The sequence below is a fragment of the Daucus carota genome, chromosome 8, assembly GCF_001625215.2.
Source record: "Daucus carota subsp. sativus chromosome 8, DH1 v3.0, whole genome shotgun sequence".
NCBI lineage: Eukaryota > Viridiplantae > Streptophyta > Magnoliopsida > Apiales > Apiaceae > Daucus > Daucus carota.
The window spans coordinates 31,836,376-31,860,104 of record NC_030388.2 but is presented as its reverse complement, the minus strand read 5'-3'; the positions used below and the strand labels follow the sequence as shown (position 1 = coordinate 31,860,104).

Genomic DNA, 23,729 nt, shown 5'->3' with positions numbered 1-23,729 from the left:
ATTTCATATATAAGTTCGCACATTAACAACAAAACGATATTCAGAAAGGTAAATTTTCCAAAACGATATATATTTTTGTCTCTTGTATAGTCTGCTAGAAGTGAATGACCGAAAAATGGTCAAAACCAGCCCTTTTCTTTTGTATGAATTCTTTCTTAATCTAGACTAGCTTATGGTCGGTCAAGCAGGGGGTTAAATAATTTTTTAAAATTTATTATTCGTTATAATTAGAGTATATATTTATTTGATTACATTATCATCCTATATTTATAATATAAATATTTAATATATATCTTATAAATTATAATTATAACATCCAATTTGTGAATTTAATTTTATCTATCTTTGGTGAAATGGTGACGATTAATAAGTATTATTATTTTTTAAATAAATCATGATTTTAATTTTTTATAATATAAATTATTATTTTAAATATAATTTTGGTTCCTTTTGGTCGGATTGAATCGGACCGAAATAATTCGGTTCGGACCGATTCAGACTAGAATTTTTTTTCGAAAAAAATAAAATTTCGCTTCTTGATCTATTCAGTTCGGTTCAATTTTGGAGGAGTTGAACAATGAAAATAGACGGCCAGTGCCTGAGCTGACCCGAATTGATCGGGTCATGTAGAAACAAGGTTTAGGTCTACCGGTCTGTTAGGATGCCTTAGCTGCATACATCACTGCACTTCCACTTGACACCTATCATAATGATAAACGGCTCGTCTCGTCGTGACCTTCTCTTGATTTTTCAAAACTTCTGTCGCTCCATCCCCGTAGGGGCAGAGAACCCGTCGTTGTCTTAGCTGTGCTACCGGAGACTCCGAGGAAATCGGAACAGGAGAGCACTCTTTTTGGAGTGGGCTTGCTACTTAAATGTTTTCAGCAGTTATCCGCTCCGCACTTGACTACCCAGCGTTTACCGTGGGCACGATAAGTGGTACACCAGAGGTGCGTCCAGAACGCTCTCACAATCGAAATTATAAATTTACATAGATGTCATTTTTCAAAAATCAAACTTGAGGACACATCATAACTCACCATAAAGTTATTTTTAATTAAACGAACGAGACAGATACACGAGACGGGACACCTCACACCCATCTCAACACAACTCCACTAAACTACACACAACAAAACACACTCTCAACTTACTAGCTTCCCCATAAACCCTATAAAACCCCCCACGCATCTCCAAACCCCACTCCCCAAAATGGACTCCTCATCAACACCGCTCCACCTCGCCCTCGCCACTCTCTTCGGCGCCTCCGTCATGGCCATCTCCGCCTTCTACATTCACAAACGCAGCGTCGATCAGGTCCTCCATCGCCTCACCAAGCTGCGCCGCAACTCTCCTCGTCTCGATCCCGTCGCGCATAACGAGAACTCGGTTGTTTCCGATTTAGAAGTGGATACGCTACCCGAATATACAGGAATGGATGAGAGCGGAGGGGAGTGGTACAGAGTCTCGTCGTCGGTTCCGAATGTCGGATTGCCGAATGAGTGGATGGATCGGGATTCGGTTGCGGTGTCGAATTCGATGGAGGATCAGCTTAATTTGATCCCCTCTGGATTGCCGCCTCTGCGAACCGATCAAAATGATGGTAAAAAATAAAAATATGTGCACATTTTTTAGCTTAATTTTAATGTGAAGTTATTGCGCGATTTGAGTACTAGTCATGTAGATTAATTGAATTTAGTGTTAATGATAGGTTCTTATGGTCTTATGGATCGATTATAGTGCTGGATTTTACATTTCACATTTAGAAATGGAGTATTGGAACTTGATTAATACAGAGAGTTCACACGGGAAGAGAGTGGTGAGCAAACCTGCGTTGGCAATTACGGATTAACAGTTGATATGTTAAGATAAGTGTAATATTAAGTAAGAGTTAATTGGAGAATTATTATACTATCTTGATCAGCATGCTAGTTAAGAATTAAGATACAGCAGTTGAAGTTACTAGATACAATAATACACCCTGTTCCCGAGCTACTGAATGTGGCTGGCCTAAACAGACAGTTCCCTTGAGCACACAACTCCCACTTGAACACTAAGCTCCCTACACTTCAACAACTACACAATACATTAACTTTGTCTGTGATAGGGAATTTTATGTTATTTCACAGTTCAAACTATGAATCTCAGCTAAGCAATGTACAAGTATATACTATATAAAGCTTGAAGTTGAGAAGATGTATATGAAATGGTAGGAAGAAAACACTAAGATAGCCTAATCAGCTTGCTTTTATATGTAACATCATACCTATGTGTTTCAAACATTACAAGTGTAACAAAGTGGCTGGATAAGAATATAATTTTGTCTTAATTTATAGGTTTTGACATGGAACAAAAGGTTAATTGCATCTAATCTCCCCGTCATGGAAAATTTTGAGAACATAACAGTTGCTTTCCATAATTAGCTGGCATGAACTTCCATAGATGTCAAAGGGGTTAGATTGTTCTACTGTTTTCCTGCCATTTAGAAGATTGCCTTCAACTTGTACTTATTTTCTTTCTGATTCAAGATTATTTTAGTCTGGGCTCAAGCCTGTAAATGTAAGTCTATTAGTGGAACTACTTGTCCGTAGTATTCTAAAAGTACTCTATATATCCTCAACATATATGAACCTATGTGCTTATTATTCTGCTCAAATGTTAGATTTTCATTGTTCTTTTCCAGGTGAAAAGATGCGGGTTGGATCAGTCGGTAGGCTAGTAACACCAAGATCCTCGGGAGGCTATGCATTCGATAGTGTGGAACATTCTGATGAGGAAGGCATGGATCAGACAATCGATGATGACAATATATACTGCACTTACGATGAGAGCTTGGTTTCTTCAGCTGACCATGTTAGTCTAGTGCCTGAAATTGATAAATTCCTAGAAAATTATATGCTGAAAATAACTTGCATAAATGAATGACTTTAACCTTTTGTCAGAGAAGAGATTTAAACAATATTCAAGAGAATTTATCAGTGGCAAATTTGGATTTAGGTTCTGAGTCACAGATAGGTGAAACATGACAAAAACAGAGTAGAGTGTGATAATTCTATTACACGAACGTGCCAGGAGTTACTAATTACCTTGTAAAGGTTAATTAGAAATTGTTCATAGTTGACACTGAAAGGACCCCAACTTAACAATTGAATTGATCAGTTGACCTCTTATTCAACACTGATAGACATGCAACAAAATATGTGCTAAGCTTTCAATCAAACAAATGCCATTTGTTATATTGATAAGAAGGCTAGAATTAATTTTTTCTGTTCTTCCAAGATAATGTAGCAAGAACTCAGGGGCTCTATAGGTACAAATCCAACCTACTTCTTTCGCTGGTGTTGCTAGCAAAGTTAATATATTATAAATACTATAATGGTGACCATTAATGCTAGTATGCAGTATATTTCGTTTTTCTTTGCCCTCCTCTTTTTGTTTCTAGTTTCTATTCGATAGTTGCACACAATTTTTAATAGTTTTTTGGCATACACCTAAGATGGATTCCATTAAATAACTGGTAATTATCATTTCGTAGGGTTCATATGCAAATATACAAGCGACATCTATGAGTGCACCTGAAGCTGAACAGTTGAACTATATTCAGGGTCAAAACCATAATCTGGTTGCAAATGAAACTAGCGGCAATGGACAAGACAGTAGAAAAGGGGATACATCTTCACTGCACAACAACAAAAATGACACTGTTTCCGCCAGAACCATTTTACCTTTGCCAACTTCAGTGCATGGTATTCTTAAGTTTTGTTCTAAATGAATTATTTTGGTCTCTTTGAGTTTCCAAAGTTTCTTTCTCTGGGGAGGCTATGTTTGCTTGCAAAGATTATAATCTATAGACTATAAATTTGCACCCTTTTGTCCTTCTTGATACTTATATAATCCTATAGACTATTTACTATCAATTTTTAGTTCATTACGGGGAAACCCTTTTATTTCACCTTCTGTTGAGGTATTATGATCCCTATAAATATGAACTGCAAAGTGATTAAATGTTAGTCCAAGGGACCACTTGAGGACTAAATGCAGTAAATAAGATAACATAGTCCAGGTATTATGAACCCATGAGCAAACACGGCTAAATTTTGAGTTCTGATTGCACTTTTAACTGCTATATAGGATTTGCCACTGCATATGCATTAGTAATTTGATGGACGGGTGCAATTTACTCTTCTTTTTATATATTACAGGTGATAGGTTGTTATTTTCTTGTGTGTTATAAGTCTACTGATATGTTTATTCATGCTTGATGTTTGTTATTATAAATTTAGAGTCACTAAACATTGAAGATGAAGAAGTACGAAGGATGATTCGTGAATGCTTAGATTTGCGTGAGAAATATGTTTACAGGGAAGAAACTGCACCATGGATGAAAAATACTGAGGGGGACTTAAAGATACCACATGTCAACAGTGATCCGTTCCGTTTTGTCCCTGTTGAAGCAACTTCCGTGAGTTTTTCGCTGTCATGTATTAGTAATTAGTAAATGACTTAAATTTGCTTCTTCATTTTTATATCATCAGTATCAGCTGGGAAGAAAATTATATATCTGCCAAGCAACATGTTTAATATTGATTTTTACTTCACATGCAGCACCATTTTAGGATGGAAGATGGAGTTGTACATGTTTATGCCAGTGAAACTGGTAAGCTTCCTAAAAGATATATGTTTAAATGGTCAAGCTTTTATATTCATAGTATTTTATGTATGATTACTCTTGGCTATTTGAAAATCCACAAACAGTCTAATAATTGTATTTTTCTAATGTTTGTGAGGATGCTTTAGACACTGTCGATCTTTTCCCGGTTGCCAGCGCAACAACGTTTTTCACAGACATGCACCACCTTCTAAGAATAATGTCTGTTGGTAATGTTCGCTCTGCGTGTTATCATCGACTGCGTTTCCTGGAGGAGGTGATATTTTTTAAAAAATTTGTTCGGACTTGTACTTAATTACATGCTGGTCCATGTCTATAATCTTACATTTGCATATTGTACAGAAATTTCGTCTTCATCTTTTAGTAAATGGAGATAGGGAGTTTCTAGCTCAGAAAAGTGCACCACATCGAGATTTTTATAATATTAGAAAGGTTGACACACATGTGCATCACTCTGCATGCATGAACCAGAAGCATCTTTTACGCTTCATCAAGTCAAAATTAAAATCAGAACCAGACGAGGTAAAACTTTCTTTCTGATCATATTTTATTGATTATTTAATTGCCATACTTCAGTGATCTTTAATAATACTCAACTCATTTTACGTAACTTTTTCTAGTAAATTTATATCTAATTAAAGTTACACTGACAAATGTAAGTGGCAGTTAAACTGATTTATATAATGCAGGTTGTCATATTCCGTGATGGCCAGTATCTTACGCTGAAGGAGGTTTTTGAAAGTTTGGATTTAAACGGGTTTGCAACCGATCTGTTTTTTTTTCGTTTACCTTCTTTTGTCTATTAGAAATCTATAATGAATAACCTCTCTCTCTCTCTCTCTCTTGCTCACACAACACACACACACACACACACACTCGCGCGCAATCTCTTATTATCCTCAACTAACTGTTACAGGTATGATCTTAATGTTGATTTGTTGGATGTGCATGCGGATAAGAGTACATTCCATCGTTTCGACACATTCAATCTCAAGTATAATCCTTGTGGTCAGAGCAGGCTTAGAGAAATTTTTCTAAAGCAGGACAACCTCATCCAAGGTAAGTTGGTCTTCAGATTGCGCCTATTCCTGCCAAACTATGTACTGTTTTCATATATTTGGGTTTGCTACACAAGACTCAGGGAAGTGTGTTGAGAATATATTGTCCTGTATTGAGCTAGATGTGCAATACAAAGCTGATCCATGGTTACACCCATTGCTAATTAGTGCATACTGATAACATTTTTTTAGTTTTGTCATATAGTTACAACTTTCATGGCCTTGGTATCTTATAATTTTATCTGATATATATGTGTTGACACTTGGCATATTGCATTTTGTGATGCGGGTTCATGATCTTGGCCATTTTAACATCATAATAATATGAATGCACATTAGAGTATTATATCATTTCATTTGATTGCCTAGTAATGTTAACAATTGTGGATTGTCATGCATAATGATTTTTTTAGGTCGTTTCCTTGGAGAAGTGACCAAACAAGTCTTGTTAGATCTGGAAGCAAGTAAATACCAGGTGTGGCCCCTTTATATTTGACTTTTTAAGTTCTAGTAAGAGTTATCCCGCTCTTTCCTGCATTTTTTGTTTTCCCCCCCCAAATTTTCTTTTCAAGTCTCAAAGTTTAGAAGCATAATCTAGGTTCACATCACATGGCATTGATTATCCACATAAGAACTTATTGAAGCCAATTTGGAATTTTACCATTACGAGGTTGGTCTTACTTTAAGTTCACAAGGTCCTCAAAAGTTAAATAAACTGTTGATGGCATTATATACTTTAGCCTCTTAGTGCACGGGGAAGAAATAATAATTCATAAATAAATGAGTTGATATTGCTCCTTGATTCAGTTACAGCAGGTGTCTTCTGTTTGTTTAACGCCTTGACACATAACAGTTCTTTAGTTTTCCACTTGAGAACCTACTTAGTATTTAGTGAGTGTACATAGTTTGTTAACTTTCAGTTGGCTTGAAGCTTAAAGAGCTGCATTTCCATAAACCTATGTTTTGAACTCGGTAATGCTGATATTACAATACCATTTTCCTATTTAGGCATATTTAGCTACATCCGTAGAAACGGTATTCTGATTGTTTCATCAAATAAATATATATTCGTCAATCTTTTTCTCGGTTTTTTCTTCAGATGGCCGAGTATAGGGTGTCCATATATGGAAGGAAACAAAGTGAATGGGATCAGCTGGCGAGCTGGTTTATCAACAATTCAATTTATAGTGACAATGCTGTTTGGTTAATCCAGGTAACATTAGTAAATGCATTGATGTGTAAGTATTTGAAGTTCTGTGATTTAGCATTGTCTGAGGAAGGCGTGTAAACATATAATTAACCAAACACGAATCAAAATTTCGTCACCTTTTTTTGGTCTCATTACTTGGCAACGATTTTTTTTTGTCACTTTAATTAGTGAACCGAAGTGTCTTTGTTTCCTATATCTATTTGCTATATATCAAGATTCCAACACGATATGAAATGGCTAATGCTCAGACATCTTGTTACTTCTAAGTATTAGAACTTGATGCAACTTAATTTTTAAAATACTTAAAATACAAATACACATGCGACGGTTTACTCCAACATACTCTATATTAGAAAGTGCTTATGGTCAAAGAATAGACAGCATTCTAGGTAAAACCAAGTTACACCATAAAAAGGCAGTTTATGTTACTTGTGGCTTTTAGTGCAGATTAATTTGAGTCAGTCTGGAACTTGTTAATTTTTTGGGCTGTCTTCTGCTTTTGACTATTTAACTATGCAAGCATGGGGATCTCTGCTGGGAAAAAACAATTTATAACTAGGAGGTGTAATAATTTCTTTCCCTAATAATGGTTAATCTATTTGTTTCAGATACATAATATGATATTAGCCGCTACCAGTCTTTAGTAGCATCTGTATGTAGCTTTATGTGTGTGTGTGTGTGTGTATTATGCAAAATAGCTTAATATATTATTATGTATACCTGTATGGCACACATATATAACAGTGCATCACTCTGAGAAAATTAAAGCTATATTATGAAAGATACTATTGTTTACTTTGTGCGACTTTGCCCATTTGATCTGAAGATAGGGAAAGAAATAAGCATTTCTGATTGTCTAGTATATTGAATTGATCCTTGTCAGATGGGGTCTTAAGTGGTGGTGAATGATGGACTGTTAAACTTCATATGTAATAGGTTGTCATTAGCAATATCAGAGTACTTATTTATCCTATACAGTATTCTTTTATGTTTTTTCTAAATGGATCTAGGCTTCTAGTGTTCTGCTTTGTTAATCAAAACTGTCGAGATATGTCGCATATGTTTCTGCATCATAGGAGCATAGTTGTAATTGCATGAGCACTGTTTCCAGGTGTCAAACCAGTAGATGCATTTTAGTCTCTCTTTTTTTTTTTTGCAGCTTCCACGGCTTTACAATGTGTACAGAAGTATGGGAACTGTTACATCCTTCCAGACCATTCTAGATAACGTGTTCATCCCTCTTTTTGAAGTCACAATTAATCCGAAATCTCATCCTCAACTACACGTGTTCCTAATGCAGGTTCATTAGTCTTCCATCTTCATATATAGTTTCCTATATTTGCATTAATAGTTTTAATTTGTGTTAATATGTGTTCATCTTATGTACATCTCAGATAATCAGTAAATCATGTAAACAGTCCTATAATATCCATGGACTTGAGTTCAGTCTTTAACTCTTTATTAAGTCTCATCATATGTTGCTTTACTTACATCTCATTATATGTTGCTTTACTTGCGTGCATAGGTTGTGGGTTTTGACATTGTAGATGATGAAAGTAAACCTGAAAGGCGTCCAATCAAGCACATGCCTAAGCCATCGGAGTGGAAAAACGAGTTCAATCCTGCATACGCCTATTATGCTTATTACATTTATGCCAACTTGTTCACTCTCAATAAGGTTATTTATTTGTCTTCCCTCAGAGCAGTAATTATCTGTTTTATCCTATCAAAACTCTGGAGTTGCACCTACGTATTGTTACTTCCACGAATTATAAATCTCCTGTATACTGGTGTGCTTAAACCTTTGTGGGTGCTCCTATCAACTGTTTCACTTTCAAAGGAACATAAGAAAGTGGATAAAATAGAGACAGAGAATGTGGAATTTCAGCCTTTGATCATTGGGATATATAAAAGCTAAATAAAAGCTATTTTACTGTATAATACCATATAACCTATCTGCTGAGCTAGTACCATCACTTTTTGCCATCTTCTTTTGTTGCTTGTTAAATTTTCATTTCCTGCAGTGTTTGTTAGTACTGCTCTTCCACCAATATCTGCCACCGATGTGGAAAGGTAAACATTGGGAATTAAATAATGCTGAATTCTATTTCTTCTGTTCATTCTTCATGTGCAGCTTCGGGAACTTAAAGGGCTGCGCACTATCAGATTCCGACCTCACTGTGGAGAGGTGTTTATGTTAATTTCTTTTTTCTGACTATTGGTTATTTACTTACTTATTAGTATTCAGCTTGAGCTTACAATGCCTAATTATGCAGGCAGGTGATGTTGACCATTTAGCTGCTGGGTTTCTTCTGTGTCATAATATTTCTCATGGAATTAATTTGAGGAAATCCCCAGTGTTGCAATATCTTTATTACCTTGCCCAGGTTCGTTAGTTAATATACTTTCTCCATATTACCATGAGAAATTGGGACTTGTCTTCTTGTATAATTCCTTATATATCACCTACATGTACCATATCATATATTTTGTAATGTTAATTTGTTTATTATTCCTTTACACTGACTACAATGTGTAATTTTAAACCTAGTAGTCATATATCATGCAATCAGTGTAAATTTTATTACCTTCTATCACTCTATAATATTTATCAGACAAATTGGAATTAAGTGCCTGGTTTGCTTTTCTCCATTTTATATTATATGGAGACGTAAACTTTAGTCTGTATGAGAGTTTACAGCTTCCATATTATGCACAATTAGTTAAATTCCTTTTACTAATTTTCTGGCTTATTTCTATGCTTGGCTATTTGATAAAATGTATCTACTTTTCCACTGTACATAAATAATTCTTTGAATTTTATCAAAAATTCCAGGTTGGACTAGCCATGTCTCCTCTGAGTAATAATTCTCTTTTCCTGGACTATCATCGCAATCCATTTCCCTTGTTCTTCCAGCGTGGGTTGAACGTTTCACTTTCAAGTGATGATCCCCTGCAAATTCATCTAACAAAGGAAGCTCTAGTGGAAGAATATAGTGTCGCAGCCAAGGTTTTGTTAACATTCATTCTAAAGTTTTACAGTGATATAATGTACATAGATAGCTGAAAACTAGTATGGTCCAGGTTTGGAAGCTGAGTTCATGTGATATGTGCGAGATTGCAAGAAATTCTGTTTATCAATCAGGATTCTCACATGCAGCAAAGGTGAGAAATTGTGCTCCGAAGCCGTTAAGCAACAAACTACATATTAAGTATATGTCTTTCATTTGATGCAAGCTGATAATTGATAAAAATACATGACAAGATATTTATGCGACCAAAGGATATTGGTGGATTATTTAGCTGGCAAAAATAATTGGATAAATATCAAAGTCATCACTCATTTGGTCCAAATATCAAATTAGTCACTCAACACAACTGATTCAATCTGGCCACTAATTTGAAAATTTGTATCAAGTAAACCATCTGCCAGTGACTAAATTGATACAAAATAGTAATTTTTTAATGATTAAGTTGATACAAATTTTCAAATTAATGACCAAATTGAGTCAGTTTTATAGCGAGTGACAAATTTGATAAAGTTGGACTAAACAAGTGATAATTTTGATATCTATCCCAAAAATAAAGTCATGTTACGAGATAAGGGTCACATGTCTTTCACGATAAGGTACATAATTTGTTATAAGGATTTCGATATCATATTTTGGTGGACATGAGATTCACTTGATGTTTCACTTTTAAACTTGTTTCAGTCGCATTGGCTGGGGAAAAAATATTATAAGCGAGGACCTGAAGGAAATGATATACACAAGACAAATGTTCCTCACATGAGGATTTCATTTCGACACGAGGTAACTTTAATACTTAAAAGGTTGATTTGATTTACATTTGAATTGAAGTGTGTACACGTAAATCTTGATAAACTTGTCTCTCATGGCTGACAAGTTAAAATCATTGCAGACATGGAAGGAGGAGATGCTGTATGTTTATTCTGGAAGAGTGAGATTTCCTGAAGATGTAGAGCATTAATGAGGACAAATTTCAGCAAAATTTTGTTGATATGTATCAAATTACTATGCATTTGATATCCCATTCCAAGTCGAGATTTAACTAAGAAACTTTGATGGTTGCCAGAGGGATGACTCATTACAAACTTGTAATCGGCCTTGACCTTCATTCTTTCCAGAGGCTGAAGGCTAGAGGCGGGAATGATTTCCTCTGTGAAGCCAATACTTTTCTTATACCTTTGCCAGACATTTCTGCAAAGCAACTGTTTTATATTAATGTAATCAAAATTAAATGATATTGTCGTCAGACGTTAGTAGATGTATCAATACCACCTTTTTCTTGTATAACTTTTACATTTGTATTTCCGGTGAATGTTCTGTACCAGTACTTAGAACTTGGAATTTCGGCATTTTTACAATCTATAATACATCATAGTTTGATCTGTGATTAGTTATTTATCCGACTTTTTTGTATGTTCTTTTTATGTGAGGTCTAAACTATTAGACAACTGGTAAGCATTTGGTAGAATATTACAGAGTAGGAGGGATAAGACCAGAGGTAGTGCTGTTTTCAGTGGACTTTGCATTCAGAATCACTTTAGTAAGAATGAATATATGTTCTATGATATCTTGAGCTTTATTCTTTCGGTTTTATATGACAGAATCTTACTTTGTAGCGTTTGAATCTTCATTATGTCAAGTATTGCCATCGAAAGATAATCTGACTTCTGATTTCTTGCAGAAACATTCAGAACTGATGAATCTGATGCATCAAATTTACGCATAGAGAGACCGCTAATACAATCATTCATGCGATCTTCAGAACCTGAGCCAATGTACAGAGGGACCGCTAATACAATCATTCATGCAATCTTCAGAACCCGAGCCATTCGTTGGACCAAATTGTGCCTTCAGGCCACTGGAGGACCATAACCAGCCTAATGTATAGGGGGTACATATGCTTCACATATCTGCACTTTAAAGTTGAGCAGAATCATATGCTACACTATCTATTATTTATTAACCACTACAATTATTCAACTTTATAAATGGAAGCGTTGAGAGTTCTATGCTTTAAGCAAGAAATTCTCTGATCTGAAACCGTTAAGCCAATGGGAGTTAGATATTCTTCTGTTTTCGCTTCCTCAAATGGAGGCAATCGATATGTTTCACCGAGGAAGTCCGGTCAGGTTATCTCATTTCATTCCTCTGCTACATGGAAAAGCCACTTCGAAGCTTCCAAACGAACGACTAAACTGGTAAGGTTCTACTTGGGAGTGCGGTTAAAAATTGTTGTGTTATCAGAAAAAGTACTGTCGTAGAATTCAAATAACCGTTTGATAAATTTTTTGGTATTTGCATATTTTGAGTTATATAATATGAGGTTAGATAGTGAAATCTTTGACAGTTTTTTAAGAAAGCTGAAAAGCAGATTTTTCCAAAAGCATGGGTGAACATGCTTTTTCTACAAACAGTTTTTGAGGTAAAAGTTGTTATGAGAAAAATTGTTTTTAGATTTATCAAACAATTTTTTACTTGTTTTTCAGCAAAAAGCTGTTGTCAGCAATAGCAATGTCAAACGGTTTAAAGTATGCAGTTACTCTAATATCTGGCTGTGAATCCAAATAGCCATTAGTATTCATCTGTTTTTTCTCAGGATCACCTCATTTGGTTTTGCAGATGGTCATTGATTTCACGGCCTCATGGTGTGGACCGTGTCACATGATGGAACCCATTCTGCGCGACTTTGCTGCTACTTATCTAGATGTAGAGTTCATCAAGATTGATGTCGATGAGTTAGACGTATGCTCATCAGCTTCCCTAGCTTTTCCCAGAATTCCGTTAATATGAATGTTACCATTGGATATTTTGGCTTCATAAACTTAATTTTCTGAACAGGATGTGGCTACAGAGTACGGAGTGCAGGCAATGCCAACGTTCATACTGATAAAGAAAGGAAAAGAAATCGACAAGTTTGTTGGGGCCAAGAAGGATGAACTCCAGAAGAGAATCGAGAAACACATGACCTGAAGTACTATTAATCTGCAACTTCGTGGAATCGAATGAGGGGAGGAGCACAGAAGTAGATTAAGAATAATGCAGAATGTCAATCTTAAAGTTCGTATAAGAATGTGATGCCAACTTTTTTAAGAAAGTATGTGAAGCATGCAATTAGCAGAAAATAATGAAAAGAATGGAAGGGTGTGATGAATGCTTTGTTTACCATGCTGCCAACTTTAAGACCGGAAAACATGAGTGTAACTGAGCCGAGTCGAGTTTATGGTTATCAAGTTCAAATCGAGAAGGTTCGAACTTGATTGAATAACCAAAAACTCGATTTGGCAAATCATGCAAGTGACATTATATAAGTAATTGCAGCAATCAGAGTGCAATTCAGCACTCTAGCATGATAGAAATGGGGAATCAGGAATCGGTTAACCTAGTAATTTAACATTTATCGAGGGTATATCAAAGATTTTTCAGATAAATCGAGAATTTTAATCAAATTAAAGTCCAATCAGTATTATCGGTGAAATTAGAGTGCAATCAGTATTATCGGTGAAATTATATATTTTTTGTCGATTTCTGTTTCGATTTTAGGGTTTTAACTTAGAAAGTCCCGGACAGGCCGAATCTAAGAGGGACCGAACCTTAGTGAGGCGCTGTATATCTATTGTGCGGATTGGGCTCGGCCCACAGCTGTGATTTGAAGAAAACAAAAATATAGTGAACGGGCCTCTTTTATTTTCCTTTATATGGATTTATCGATTTCCGGTCCAAACCAAATTGATATTTTGTAAATTTGTGTCAAACACATTTCATTATATTACATATTAAGAGTTAAGTTATATGGAGTACATAAAAACATTGGAGTATTGGAGTACAAATCATAATTTTTTAGTTTGATCCTATATAATATCTTTGATTATCCAAATTTTGATATAATCTATCATTTATAAGTTGTCTTGCACATAATTGTCAATTAATCATTAATATCTTTCAACTTTAACAAGTATTAAGATTATTGTTCTGCTTATTAGTTATATTGCAGAACATAGAGTCCTATGATTTATAAAAGTAATTATTCTACCATTTGATCACGATGTTTATGTTGCAGAACATAATGTGCAGGTTGTCAAATATTTACAAATATTATGGGACAAAAAAAATTGAAATTTAGATGACTAGATTACATTTTATCAAACTTTGTACTCCAATACTCCAATTTTTTTTGTACTCCATAGAACTTAACTATACATATTAATATATGTATGTATTAAAAATTTAACATTTCAAGTGAGGTGACATGACTTCCTTGATGGAACGTAACATATTTTTACTGTTACTAGATAATGAAAATTTGAAATTTTAACACATATGCCTGATAAAATTGATCTCAGGCTTATAATCCTATTTTATTAAAAAAACATTAGCGAAAATACTAAAAATATATATTGATTGATAAAATATAATTTAACTATTCGTGTTAGCAAATCAAAATATGAAAGTTCATTTTATTTAATTCTTCTCACCACATCCTAATAATGATTTTTTATACAAATAATTATTTTTATTAATAAATTTTTTTATATATAAAATATTTCTTTATATTAAACCCACGAGCTCAAGAGCTTTGGTGCCGGCAGTGTTGTAAAAAGCGGGAATCGGACTTAATCGGTGAATTCACGGAACAAGGATTAATCGCAGATTGATTGAATTGATCAGAGATCGGTGATTAATCGAAAATTTAATCAGTTCGGCGAGTTACGGAACAGGGATTAATCGGTGATTAATCGTGATTAATCAGCGACTTTTAGAACAGAGGGTGCAGAAGGCATAATCATAAATTCTTCCTTCTCAAATCGAACATATGACCAAGAGTATATAAATCCGCTATTTTAACCGGCTGATAAACGAGAAAATTCGTTTATCTTTCCTTCCTTCCAAATTCACAAGGTTAGTAGGATCTTGCAACTTGGTAGGTAACGTTCGACATATGATAATGTTACTAGAGTTAAAAAACCGACACTGACATGTCCAAATACGTGGCTGTGCATGAAAGTGCGGGCCCCACACGCGTCAACCCTGGACAAGTGTTTTCACTCCTGTGTTGTTTCAACGTTCAAGCGAAAGTGACGTGGATGGATGGTGGGACCCACCTATCCCTGAATAGTCGGTTGCTTCAATCTCCACCGTCCACGTATGCCCCATCACTATCTCCGTGGGTCCACGTGTTCCAAGCCAGCTTTTACACGTCATCTCGTGGCAGGTTCTAGAAACACACGTTGCAATCTGGACGTCCACGTGTCAGTTTCTTGTTTGTGGTTCTCTTGGTGTTTATCTTTATGGAGCGGTGTGTATCTTGTAGTGTTGAATTTACTTTTTAATTCTCTTTTGATGCCTCTTTAAAATGTGTGAATTATCTTTGATTATTTAAATATACTTGCAGTGTTTACGTGTTCGATTTTGATAAGGTGGGGTGATTATCGGTTCATTTATTTCTTTTCAGTATAAGCTCTTGTCATCCTGGCTCGATCGAATTATTTAATCGACTTTTTTTTTTTGACTCGACACGTTATATAAGTTTTTTAAGTTCGGTTTTTCTATGGTGTGCCCATGGGCACACACTAAGCACCAAAATTCATGAATTTGGATGGTGTCTATTGGCTTAACTTCTTTAATAATGGTGGACCCCCTGCAATTGCAACAACCACACCAATCAAAACTCTCCAATTTTATAAATGTTAGTGCTTAGCATGTGCCCATGGGCACACACTAGCCAAACCCTTTTAAGTTAATACTCCTTCCATCATATAGCACGTATTTCGAGACTCTTATGAAATATAGTTCAATAATATATATTAAAATTTTTTTTAGTAAAAATTGAAAATCAAATATTTATTCAGAATATAAAATTAAAAATATTATGAAATTGTATTTTACAAAAATCTTAAAAAAATGTCAAAAATTAATGTATACGATTCAATGGCACGTAAAGAGTAATATTACTTGCACACCTGATAGTGATATCAACAAAATGGCCGGATAATGGTAGACGAAAGCAAGTTGATCCTGATTTATTCAAAAATCCTGGTTTTTTATAAAAATAACGGTTATATTCTGATTTGACTAAAAAAATTATTTATTGAGAAAATCTTCGATATATTAAATACTGAAATGACTGATCAACCCCGTTAATTTTGATTCATCATTTTTTGCTCTCGTGTGATAAGCTATTTAAAAATTGACCACAACCTTTTTTAACATGTGTTGCAAACCACTCGAGAACATACAAGGTCCACTCCATATTTTTTACATTTACATTTTACCATGTGCCCAATTCATTGAAAGATATACTCCCTCCGTCCCCCTGAGTTATATACATTGGGGGACGGGGATGCAGCACGGACTTTAATGCTCCTGTAAAATATAATTTTATAACTTATTTTTAAGATTTTTCTTTTCTGTATAAAAGTTTGGATGTTATATTTTTATTCAGAAAAAAAATATTTTAAAAATAAGTTATAGAACTATGTTTTATAAGAGCATTGAAGTGTGTGTCGAGCAATGAAAAAAAAACGTATAGAATTAAATGGGACAGAGGGAGTACAGCATAGTGGGTGTTCGGCGAGCGCTTAAAAACCCAGTTTCTGGGTTTATAAATCAGAAACACTTAGAGGGTGTTTGTTTTCGGCTTAAAAATTGGGCTTCTGGTTTATAAGTTAGAAACAATTATTTGAACCGTTTGTATAAAAAGTCAAGAAGCACTTATTTAAAGCCAGGAATGCTAACTTTTGTTTCAGGACTTCTGCTTATTTCCCAAACACTTTAATCACTTATAAGTCTTAAGTTGCTTCTAACTTCTACTCCACTTTTTTATTTTAAGTAAAAATCACTTATTTCCCAAACACTTTAATCACTTATAAAAAGTTAGGAATGCTAGTTTTTGTTTCAGGACTTCTACTTATTTCCCAAACACTTTAATCACTTATAAGTCTTTACCTGCTTCTAACTTCTACTTCACTTTTTTAATTTAAGCAAAAAGCACTTATTTTAAGCTCACTCAAACGGCCCCATAATACCATCCAAAGGATTCAGAATCATGCTACCTAAGAGCAAGTCCAATAGGTTATCTATCCCATTACTTATTAATAATATAAAATAATTAATCCTGGTGAGTCTTAGTGATTTAGGTAATCTATTTTTAGTATCAACTCCAACAGCAATCCCTATATTTGTTCTCCTAAGATTATTTTAATAATAAATTTGGGAGAGAGAATGAGAATGGGAGGAAAAAGACAAAGAAAGAATGAGAGAGATGATTTTTTTATTCATAAATAATATATAGGTAATGGCTAGGGGTTACTTAAAAATAGATAATGACTAGCATATTGAAGCATGTGCTAGTGATTTAGGAGCTCACTAGGAGAGTGTTGGAGTGGTTTTTTTTGGTTCACTACCTAAATGTGAGTTTTGGAGCTCATATAAGTAACCTATTGGACTTGCTCTAACCACATATTTTTACTAGCTCTGGACAATTACCTATTGAATTCTGAAAAGAAGAAGGAACTGTAACAAAATTTTCTGTACTCATCGGTCCTTAAACCTACACTAGTCTTAACATTTTCAGTTTTCTGAATCCTGATTCCGTCACGGCAAACAACATGCATGCAAATATGCAATTAATCAAGGAATTTGAGGGTCTAAAAGCTACTTTTATTCATAGATTTTTACATGAGTTACAAGAAGGCATTGCCAAGAACCACAAAACCTAACCACTACACATCAAACACATTAGTCCAGAGCAATAAGTGTTGATCTCCAACTGAACTCTCTGCTAAATTGCTATGATCTACATACATGTCGTCGAAGCACTCTGTTTCAAGCATCGGCAGGTCTGGTAGCAGCAGCATTCTGCTGAAACCTTCTTCGCCGTCTTGAGAGAAGTCTGAGTAGTCTGGTTCAAAAACTGAAGAAGAATCAACCGACTCGAATACGGATTTGAGGTTTCCATCAACACTATACAGGCTATCAGAATCTACAGCAGGGCTCTCGGAGGAATTCACATACTCTGGCTTACGAATCATCAGTTGTGGAGTATTCTCATTTTGAACAATTAGATCCTCAGTTGGTTTTGCTCCTACATCTCGCGCATTCACAGGCTCCAAATTCACCTCCCTTTTCTCACTCACAGGCATTTTGTCTTTCATAGATTCGACCTAATTGTAAATATAAAAACAGATAAACATTGCTTAATTACTGTCGATTAATTAACTATATGCAAAGTTCTATGGCATTATCAACAAATATACCTCAATTCTCAAGCTTTCGTTCTCTTTGAGGAGGTTTTCATAATCAACCTTGAGCTTATCATAACTTTCTTTCAGAACATCATAGTCCTTTTCAAGCTGCTTGCTTTTGCACCGGGCTCGTCGGTTTTGATACCATATGGCAACCTGTCTCGGCTGCAATCCAATTTCCTTAGCAAGCTGCACTTTCCTATCAGGTTCTAGTTTGTTATCCTTCTCAAAACTCTTCTCAAGAAACTGAACCTGATCCTTGCTGAGCCGCCTTTTCTTCTCTGATCGATGAAAGGAAGGATCAAAGGCCTCGCCATTGTCCTCATCAACGTCGAGAGAAGAAAAGAGCCTCCCCTTCCTCCCATCATCTTGAGGTGGATTTTGGAAGTCAACAATTGATGCAGAAACCTTTGAAGGGCAATCTACACATATATAAATTTCGCAATCAGAATACTTGAATAGCTTATTTGGTGGCCATAGTTCACCCAAGACATACAAAGTGCTCAGGTGAATAACTTAAACAGGGATTACCAAAGTTAATCCCTAGTCCTATCAAATAATTAACAAAATAATAGGCATCTTTGATCTATGCATATCAAAATTGTATAGTTCAGATCCACACAAAAATCAAGCATACTACATCCATTAAATTCCTCATACAAAAAAAATCGAAAATTTATATCTGCGACAGCGACAGAAGTTGTTAAGTGACCCATTCTCCTAAAACCGCAGAATGAAACCACAACTTATCTCTGATAAAGATAAAGTACAAGAAGTTAATAATACCATAATACTATGTATACATACAGAAATTCTTGGAAACTGACCTTGAAAAGAAGGGGAAGAGTTTGACATCCAGAAAGATTCAAGAACTCCTGAGGGACAGTTTAGATTTCCAGATTTAAGCAAAAGGGTGGTGTCAGAACCATCAAAAGTACTACTAATCCCCATATATACACAATTTTTAAACTACCAACTTTTATATTTGCTTGAAAAAGCAAGAACAAGAAAACTACAAAGAAAGCTAGGACTTGTGAGTTCAATTTGAGCTAAAAAACTTGTGCCTAAAGAAGCTTGTGCAGACAATAATAGCCATGTGAAAAGTGTAAGCACAGGGTAAGCTCAAGTCCATCAGTCAGAAGAAGCAAGAAAAGGGAAAGAAACAGTAGTGATTATTATGGAATATTCAAGTGTTGCAGAAGAGGAGATAGAGGTGCAGAGATGGACAGACTAGTAGATTCTTTCTCTGGTATGGAAATACATGAAGGGGTTTTATAAGAGGAATGAAGTGCTGGTTTTTGTTTGTGTGGTTGGCTCTGTTTGGGCACCCTGTTAGGGTCATTTATATATTGCTTTTGAAGGGAAAAAGTAGATAAGGAATAGAAAAGATAAATATGAAGGGAAAATGGAAAATATAATTTGGAACTATTATTTTAATATTTTGAAATTTGTGTGAGGTGGGAGTAATATAAATCTTAGAAGTTGTGAGGGGTGTTTGGATAGATTGAATTGTCTAAAATTTAAGTTGAATAAAGTTGGTAAATTATGTGAACTGCGACAAATTTTGTGAAATGTGAGTTTTGATTTGTGAGTTTTGATTTGGATTAGAATTGTGGAATATTATTAGAATTTTGATTTAATATACTAGAATTAAGGTTCAAATATATTGAATGCTTTTCTTTATCTGTAAAAGCTGGTTTATATTTTAAACTATATGTTTTTGAATTTATATTACTATTTATCTTGTAAATATGATTAATATCACTCATGTTCATCATCATCGATATTCGATAGTTATCTGAATTTTGAGATTTGACGTATTTTAAATTCAATTGCTGACTCTTTAAACTCACGATTTTGGATAATATTAACATCTTAGACACTTTACATCATCAACTATGGATAATACCGACACCACTGCAATGGATAATATCTACACCATTTCTGTACTGTCATCATTGCTGACACGAAACTAACGATACTTATTTCTCTTATTAAATAAATAACAAAGTAATATGTGAAATGAATCATGTTCTTGTTATCAATATAGTTTTACTTTCTAATATGCATGAATTTAAGCTCTGATCAGTTTTTTATTATTTATAATGAACCAAGGTTTTACTACACAAAATTAGCGAGGCTTATTCTATGTATCAAATGAACCATGAAACATGATTGTGCATCATCGATAATTATTATATAGTACATCAATAGTTGCTTATATCGAGATAGCCAACAATTTTCCCCTTTAGTATATATAATACAACAATATACAAAATAAAGTAGTATGAAGTCACTCGGTAAGATTAAAAAAGTGACTCTCACTTAAAGTAAAGAAATAGACTAAGAATGTGAAATAAATTAAAATTTATAAGTGATTAAATTATTTAGGAAAGAAGTAGAAGTCCTGAAACAAAAATTAGCATTTTTAGCTTATAATAAGTGCTTCTGACTTTTTATACAAACGGGGTAAAGAAAATTAGAAGCCGCCAAACAGGCACTATATATGTTTAGTGATCACATTCTTATCTTTAATATATTTCAATTTCAGATAATATCCAAACATATTTTAAATATTTATATTTTATCTATCAGAAGCTATTACTCTTAAATTAATTCCTACTTTTACGAATCATATCGATATGATTAGATATCCAAATATACCAAAAATCTATTTAACTATAAATGATTTTTTACATTCTTTTTATGTAAATCATACACGCGTGACACAAATATTTACAAACTAAAAAGGTGTATTTGATTGGGATTTTAGTGGATTATCTTTAATCAATAGATTTTAATGGATTGTATGTGATTTTAATTTTGTGCAGATTCTTGATAAAATGCCGTATAGTCGATATAGATTTTTTAGGATTTAAATACAATACTTAAAAATCTAATGAATTTTGATGGGGTTTCAAAAGACTTAAACTACACTAAAGAATCCAGCATAATCCATCATTTTATTATGAAATCCAAAACAATCCATAAGCATCTGAATACCATCGGATTTTAATGGATGTTAACAATCTCAATTGAATATCATCGGAATTTTAAACATAATTAAAAAATCCTGATTGAATATCACCAGATTTTGTAGTATAATTTAAAATCTCAATTAAATATCTCTAGATTTTAGTGGATTATAAATTATCCCAATTGAATACCCTCGAATTTCATGAATGAAAAAAATCTTTTAATATCTCAATCGAATTTTAGTGGATTATAAACAATACCAATTGAATACTCTCGAATTTCTCGAATTTGATGAAAGAAAAAATCCTTTAATATCTCAATTGAATAAATAACTTACGAATTCAAGAGATTTGCAAAAAATCACATGACAAAAATCTACCCGCATTAATTTCATACCTAGTCCAAATAATCCCTTTATCTCTTCCCATTTTTGTAATAAAATTGTTACACAAATAACCCATTTCCTAGTCCTATATAATAGTGACTATGTAACCTCAACACACATACATTTCGAACATACACACATACATTTCGAACCCTTGCCCCAAATCAAGAACAACAATGACAAACCCTGAAAGCACAAATCAAGAAAAGCACCGCAAAACAAGCAACAAGACCCATGAAATCACCAAAGCTCCAAGGCCCAATCCTAGTCTCCCTGAAGAGCTAATCTTCGAGATTCTTCAATGGCTTCCAGTGATTTCCCTCTTGCAATTCAGGTCTGTTTCGAAGCCATGGCTTTCTTTGATTTCTAGCATTGATTTTATCAAGGCCCATATGTTAAAATCTGTTAAAGACCCTGAATTTAAGCACCATGGGGTGATTTTAAGCTCTACTAATCCTCACTTTAATATCAAGAGGTGTGATGTGTATGGTTTGCTTAATGGGCATGTTGGTGAGGCTGTTGATCTTGATTATCCTATGAAAAATCCCCATAATTCTGTTTGGATTGTGGGTTCTTGTAATGGGTTGGTGTGTTTGGCTATCGAGGAGGATTCATTGTTTATGTGGAATCCGGCGACAAGGAAGTCGAGGAGGTTGAGGAATTCGGATATGAATTTGAGGTTTGGGTGTTATATTGTTTATGGGTTTGGGTATGATGAGAGTGAGGATGACTATAAGGTTGTTGGGATTTTTTGTGTTTTTCGGAATGTGGGTACGTATGAGACTGAAGTGAAGATTTATAGCTCGAAGACTGATGTGTGGAGGAGGATTGAGGATTTTCCTTTTGGCATTCCGTTGGATGATTCGGGGAAGTTTGCAAATGGAGCTCTGCATTGGGCTGCCAGTCGTGATATACGTTCGGATTTACCCGAGTCATGGATTATTGTTTCTCTTGATGTGAAAAGGGAGAAATATGGAAAGGTTGTGCAGCCAAAATATGGAGACGGTGCGTATAATTTGACCTTGGGTGTTTTGGACAAATGCTTATGTGTGCTTTGCAACTACCAGAGCATTCGAGCTGATGTTTGGGTGATGAAAGACTATGGTGTAAAAGAATCTTGGACTAAATTGGTGACTATCCCATATGTGGGTGAACCATCGGTGTTTCAGTATTCAGTTCCGCTGTGCGTTACGGAAAATGGTGATGTTTTGGTGGAATTTGAATCGCAGATACTACTATACAATTCCAAGAGTAATGTGTTTAAGGATCTTGAGATCACCAATTTCGGTGGCTGTCTTGAAGCGGACACTTACATCGAGAGCCTAGTATCACCCCATGTCTAACCAGAAGTTTAGGAGACATGGCTAAAAAAAGTGTGAATCAAGGTAAATTGTTAGTGATCGATCCTGTTTTAAACTTGTATGGAGTGAAATATGCGCTCTTTATGTAGGCTATATTGTGATATCAAACATCCGAGTTTACTTCTATATTAGATCATTATGTTATGTTGTTGCTACCTATAAAAGTGAAATCCTACAAAATGTTAGCAAGGACCACCTGGAATCTGTGATCATGACGAGTTGTGAGTTGAAGGGTTAAATGGTTGATACTTAGATCTTTGTTGCAGCTCTGCTACTGGCCTACTGTGGTGATTCTGCACTCGTGTTTGATGCAAGGAAATCAGTATAATACTCGATGTACTTTTACACCTGTTTTCGTTCTTAATAGCAGTGTTCTTTTTTACTGCATGTATATTGTTGAAACAATGTATGACTTGAAAAATGTTGCTTTTCAGAGGCTTAAAACTATAATTACCCTTTGCAATACCGTTTTCCATTTGTTTGTGTACTTTTACACCTTTTCTTTTCTTCTTATTGGTTAAAATATTTCTTTTAGTTGAAATCTTGTTAAATTTGGTAACTCTTGGTCTTCATAATTTGATGGCTAATGAGGCCTTTTAGTTACTGATGTTGTGGTTCTGAGAGTTGCATTGGTGTGAAAGTAGTAATTGTTTAGATGCGATGCATAAATATGTGGGATTCTCTTGGTTAGTGGTTACTAATTTTGACAAAAGAAATGAACCTCTGCATATTTAGTTTAACAGGTTGTATTCAATACACAATGAACAAATCACACTGTAAATTGGAATCAATTCTTGAGCG

General features: G+C 34.5%; 4 protein-coding genes across 5 annotated transcripts; 3 read left to right on the top strand and 1 right to left on the bottom strand.

Annotated features, from left to right (window-relative positions):
- The first annotated feature begins 1,091 nt into the window (after positions 1-1,091).
- LOC108199267 (probable AMP deaminase) lies at positions 1,092-11,364 on the top strand. Of its 2 annotated transcripts, none has more exons than XM_017367015.2 (19): positions 1,092-1,603; positions 2,684-2,853; positions 3,536-3,746; positions 4,284-4,462; positions 4,606-4,657; positions 4,798-4,925; positions 5,012-5,191; positions 5,359-5,426; positions 5,586-5,728; positions 6,141-6,202; positions 6,827-6,940; positions 8,097-8,237; positions 8,463-8,615; positions 9,072-9,125; positions 9,214-9,324; positions 9,774-9,947; positions 10,022-10,102; positions 10,651-10,749; positions 10,859-11,364. In XM_017367015.2, exons 1-19 carry the CDS (start codon positions 1,213-1,215, stop codon positions 10,925-10,927), a joined length of 2,580 nt encoding a protein of 859 aa, XP_017222504.1. In that variant the 5' UTR covers positions 1,092-1,212; the 3' UTR covers positions 10,928-11,364. The 2 variants fall into 2 exon arrangements, with proteins under 2 accessions (XP_017222504.1, XP_017222505.1); XM_017367016.2 differs by having other exon boundaries at positions 1,100-1,603; positions 3,605-3,746; positions 10,859-11,066.
- Positions 11,365-11,948: 584 nt separating this feature from the next.
- Positions 11,949-13,131, top strand: LOC108199271 (thioredoxin H2-like). The gene is made up of 3 exons (XM_017367020.2): positions 11,949-12,164; positions 12,586-12,708; positions 12,805-13,131. The coding sequence occupies exons 1-3, from the start codon at positions 12,018-12,020 to the stop codon at positions 12,934-12,936; spliced, it is 402 nt and encodes a 133-aa protein (XP_017222509.1). The 5' UTR covers positions 11,949-12,017; the 3' UTR covers positions 12,937-13,131.
- Positions 13,132-17,600: 4,469 nt separating this feature from the next.
- LOC108199270 (homeobox-leucine zipper protein HOX20) lies at positions 17,601-19,524 on the bottom strand. Its single transcript, XM_017367018.2, has 3 exons — positions 19,034-19,524; positions 18,219-18,628; positions 17,601-18,125 (listed from the first exon to the last, which is right to left on the bottom strand). The coding sequence occupies exons 1-3, from the start codon at positions 19,155-19,157 to the stop codon at positions 17,685-17,687; spliced, it is 975 nt and encodes a 324-aa protein (XP_017222507.1). The 5' UTR covers positions 19,158-19,524; the 3' UTR covers positions 17,601-17,684.
- A 2,147-nt stretch (positions 19,525-21,671) lies between these two features.
- LOC108199269 (F-box/kelch-repeat protein At3g23880) lies at positions 21,672-23,415 on the top strand. Its single transcript, XM_064083480.1, has 2 exons — positions 21,672-22,952; positions 23,195-23,415. The coding sequence occupies exon 1, from the start codon at positions 21,744-21,746 to the stop codon at positions 22,908-22,910; it is 1,167 nt and encodes a 388-aa protein (XP_063939550.1). The 5' UTR covers positions 21,672-21,743; the 3' UTR covers positions 22,911-22,952; positions 23,195-23,415.
- Positions 23,416-23,729: the final 314 nt, after the last annotated feature.

Bases quoted from the DNA above. Each gene is read 5' to 3' on its own strand.
- LOC108199267 (XM_017367015.2), top strand. From the start codon at position 1,213: ATGGACTCCTCATCAACACCGCTCCACCTCGCCCTCGCCACTCTCTTC. The intron at 4,658-4,797 runs GTAAGCTTCCTA...AGGATGCTTTAG, and splicing joins TGTTTATGCCAGTGAAACTG to ACACTGTCGATCTTTTCCCG. The intron at 8,238-8,462 runs GTTCATTAGTCT...TTGCGTGCATAG, and splicing joins TACACGTGTTCCTAATGCAG to GTTGTGGGTTTTGACATTGT.
- LOC108199269 (XM_064083480.1), top strand. From the start codon at position 21,744: ATGACAAACCCTGAAAGCACAAATCAAGAAAAGCACCGCAAAACAAGC.
- LOC108199271 (XM_017367020.2), top strand. From the start codon at position 12,018: ATGGGAGTTAGATATTCTTCTGTTTTCGCTTCCTCAAATGGAGGCAAT. The intron at 12,165-12,585 runs GTAAGGTTCTAC...TTGGTTTTGCAG, and splicing joins CCAAACGAACGACTAAACTG to ATGGTCATTGATTTCACGGC. The intron at 12,709-12,804 runs GTATGCTCATCA...TTTTCTGAACAG, and splicing joins TTGATGTCGATGAGTTAGAC to GATGTGGCTACAGAGTACGG.
- LOC108199270 (XM_017367018.2), bottom strand. From the start codon at position 19,157: ATGGGGATTAGTAGTACTTTTGATGGTTCTGACACCACCCTTTTGCTT. The intron at 18,629-19,033 runs GTCAGTTTCCAA...ATATATGTGTAG, and splicing joins CTCTTCCCCTTCTTTTCAAG to ATTGCCCTTCAAAGGTTTCT. The intron at 18,126-18,218 runs GTATATTTGTTG...ATTTACAATTAG, and splicing joins ACGAAAGCTTGAGAATTGAG to GTCGAATCTATGAAAGACAA.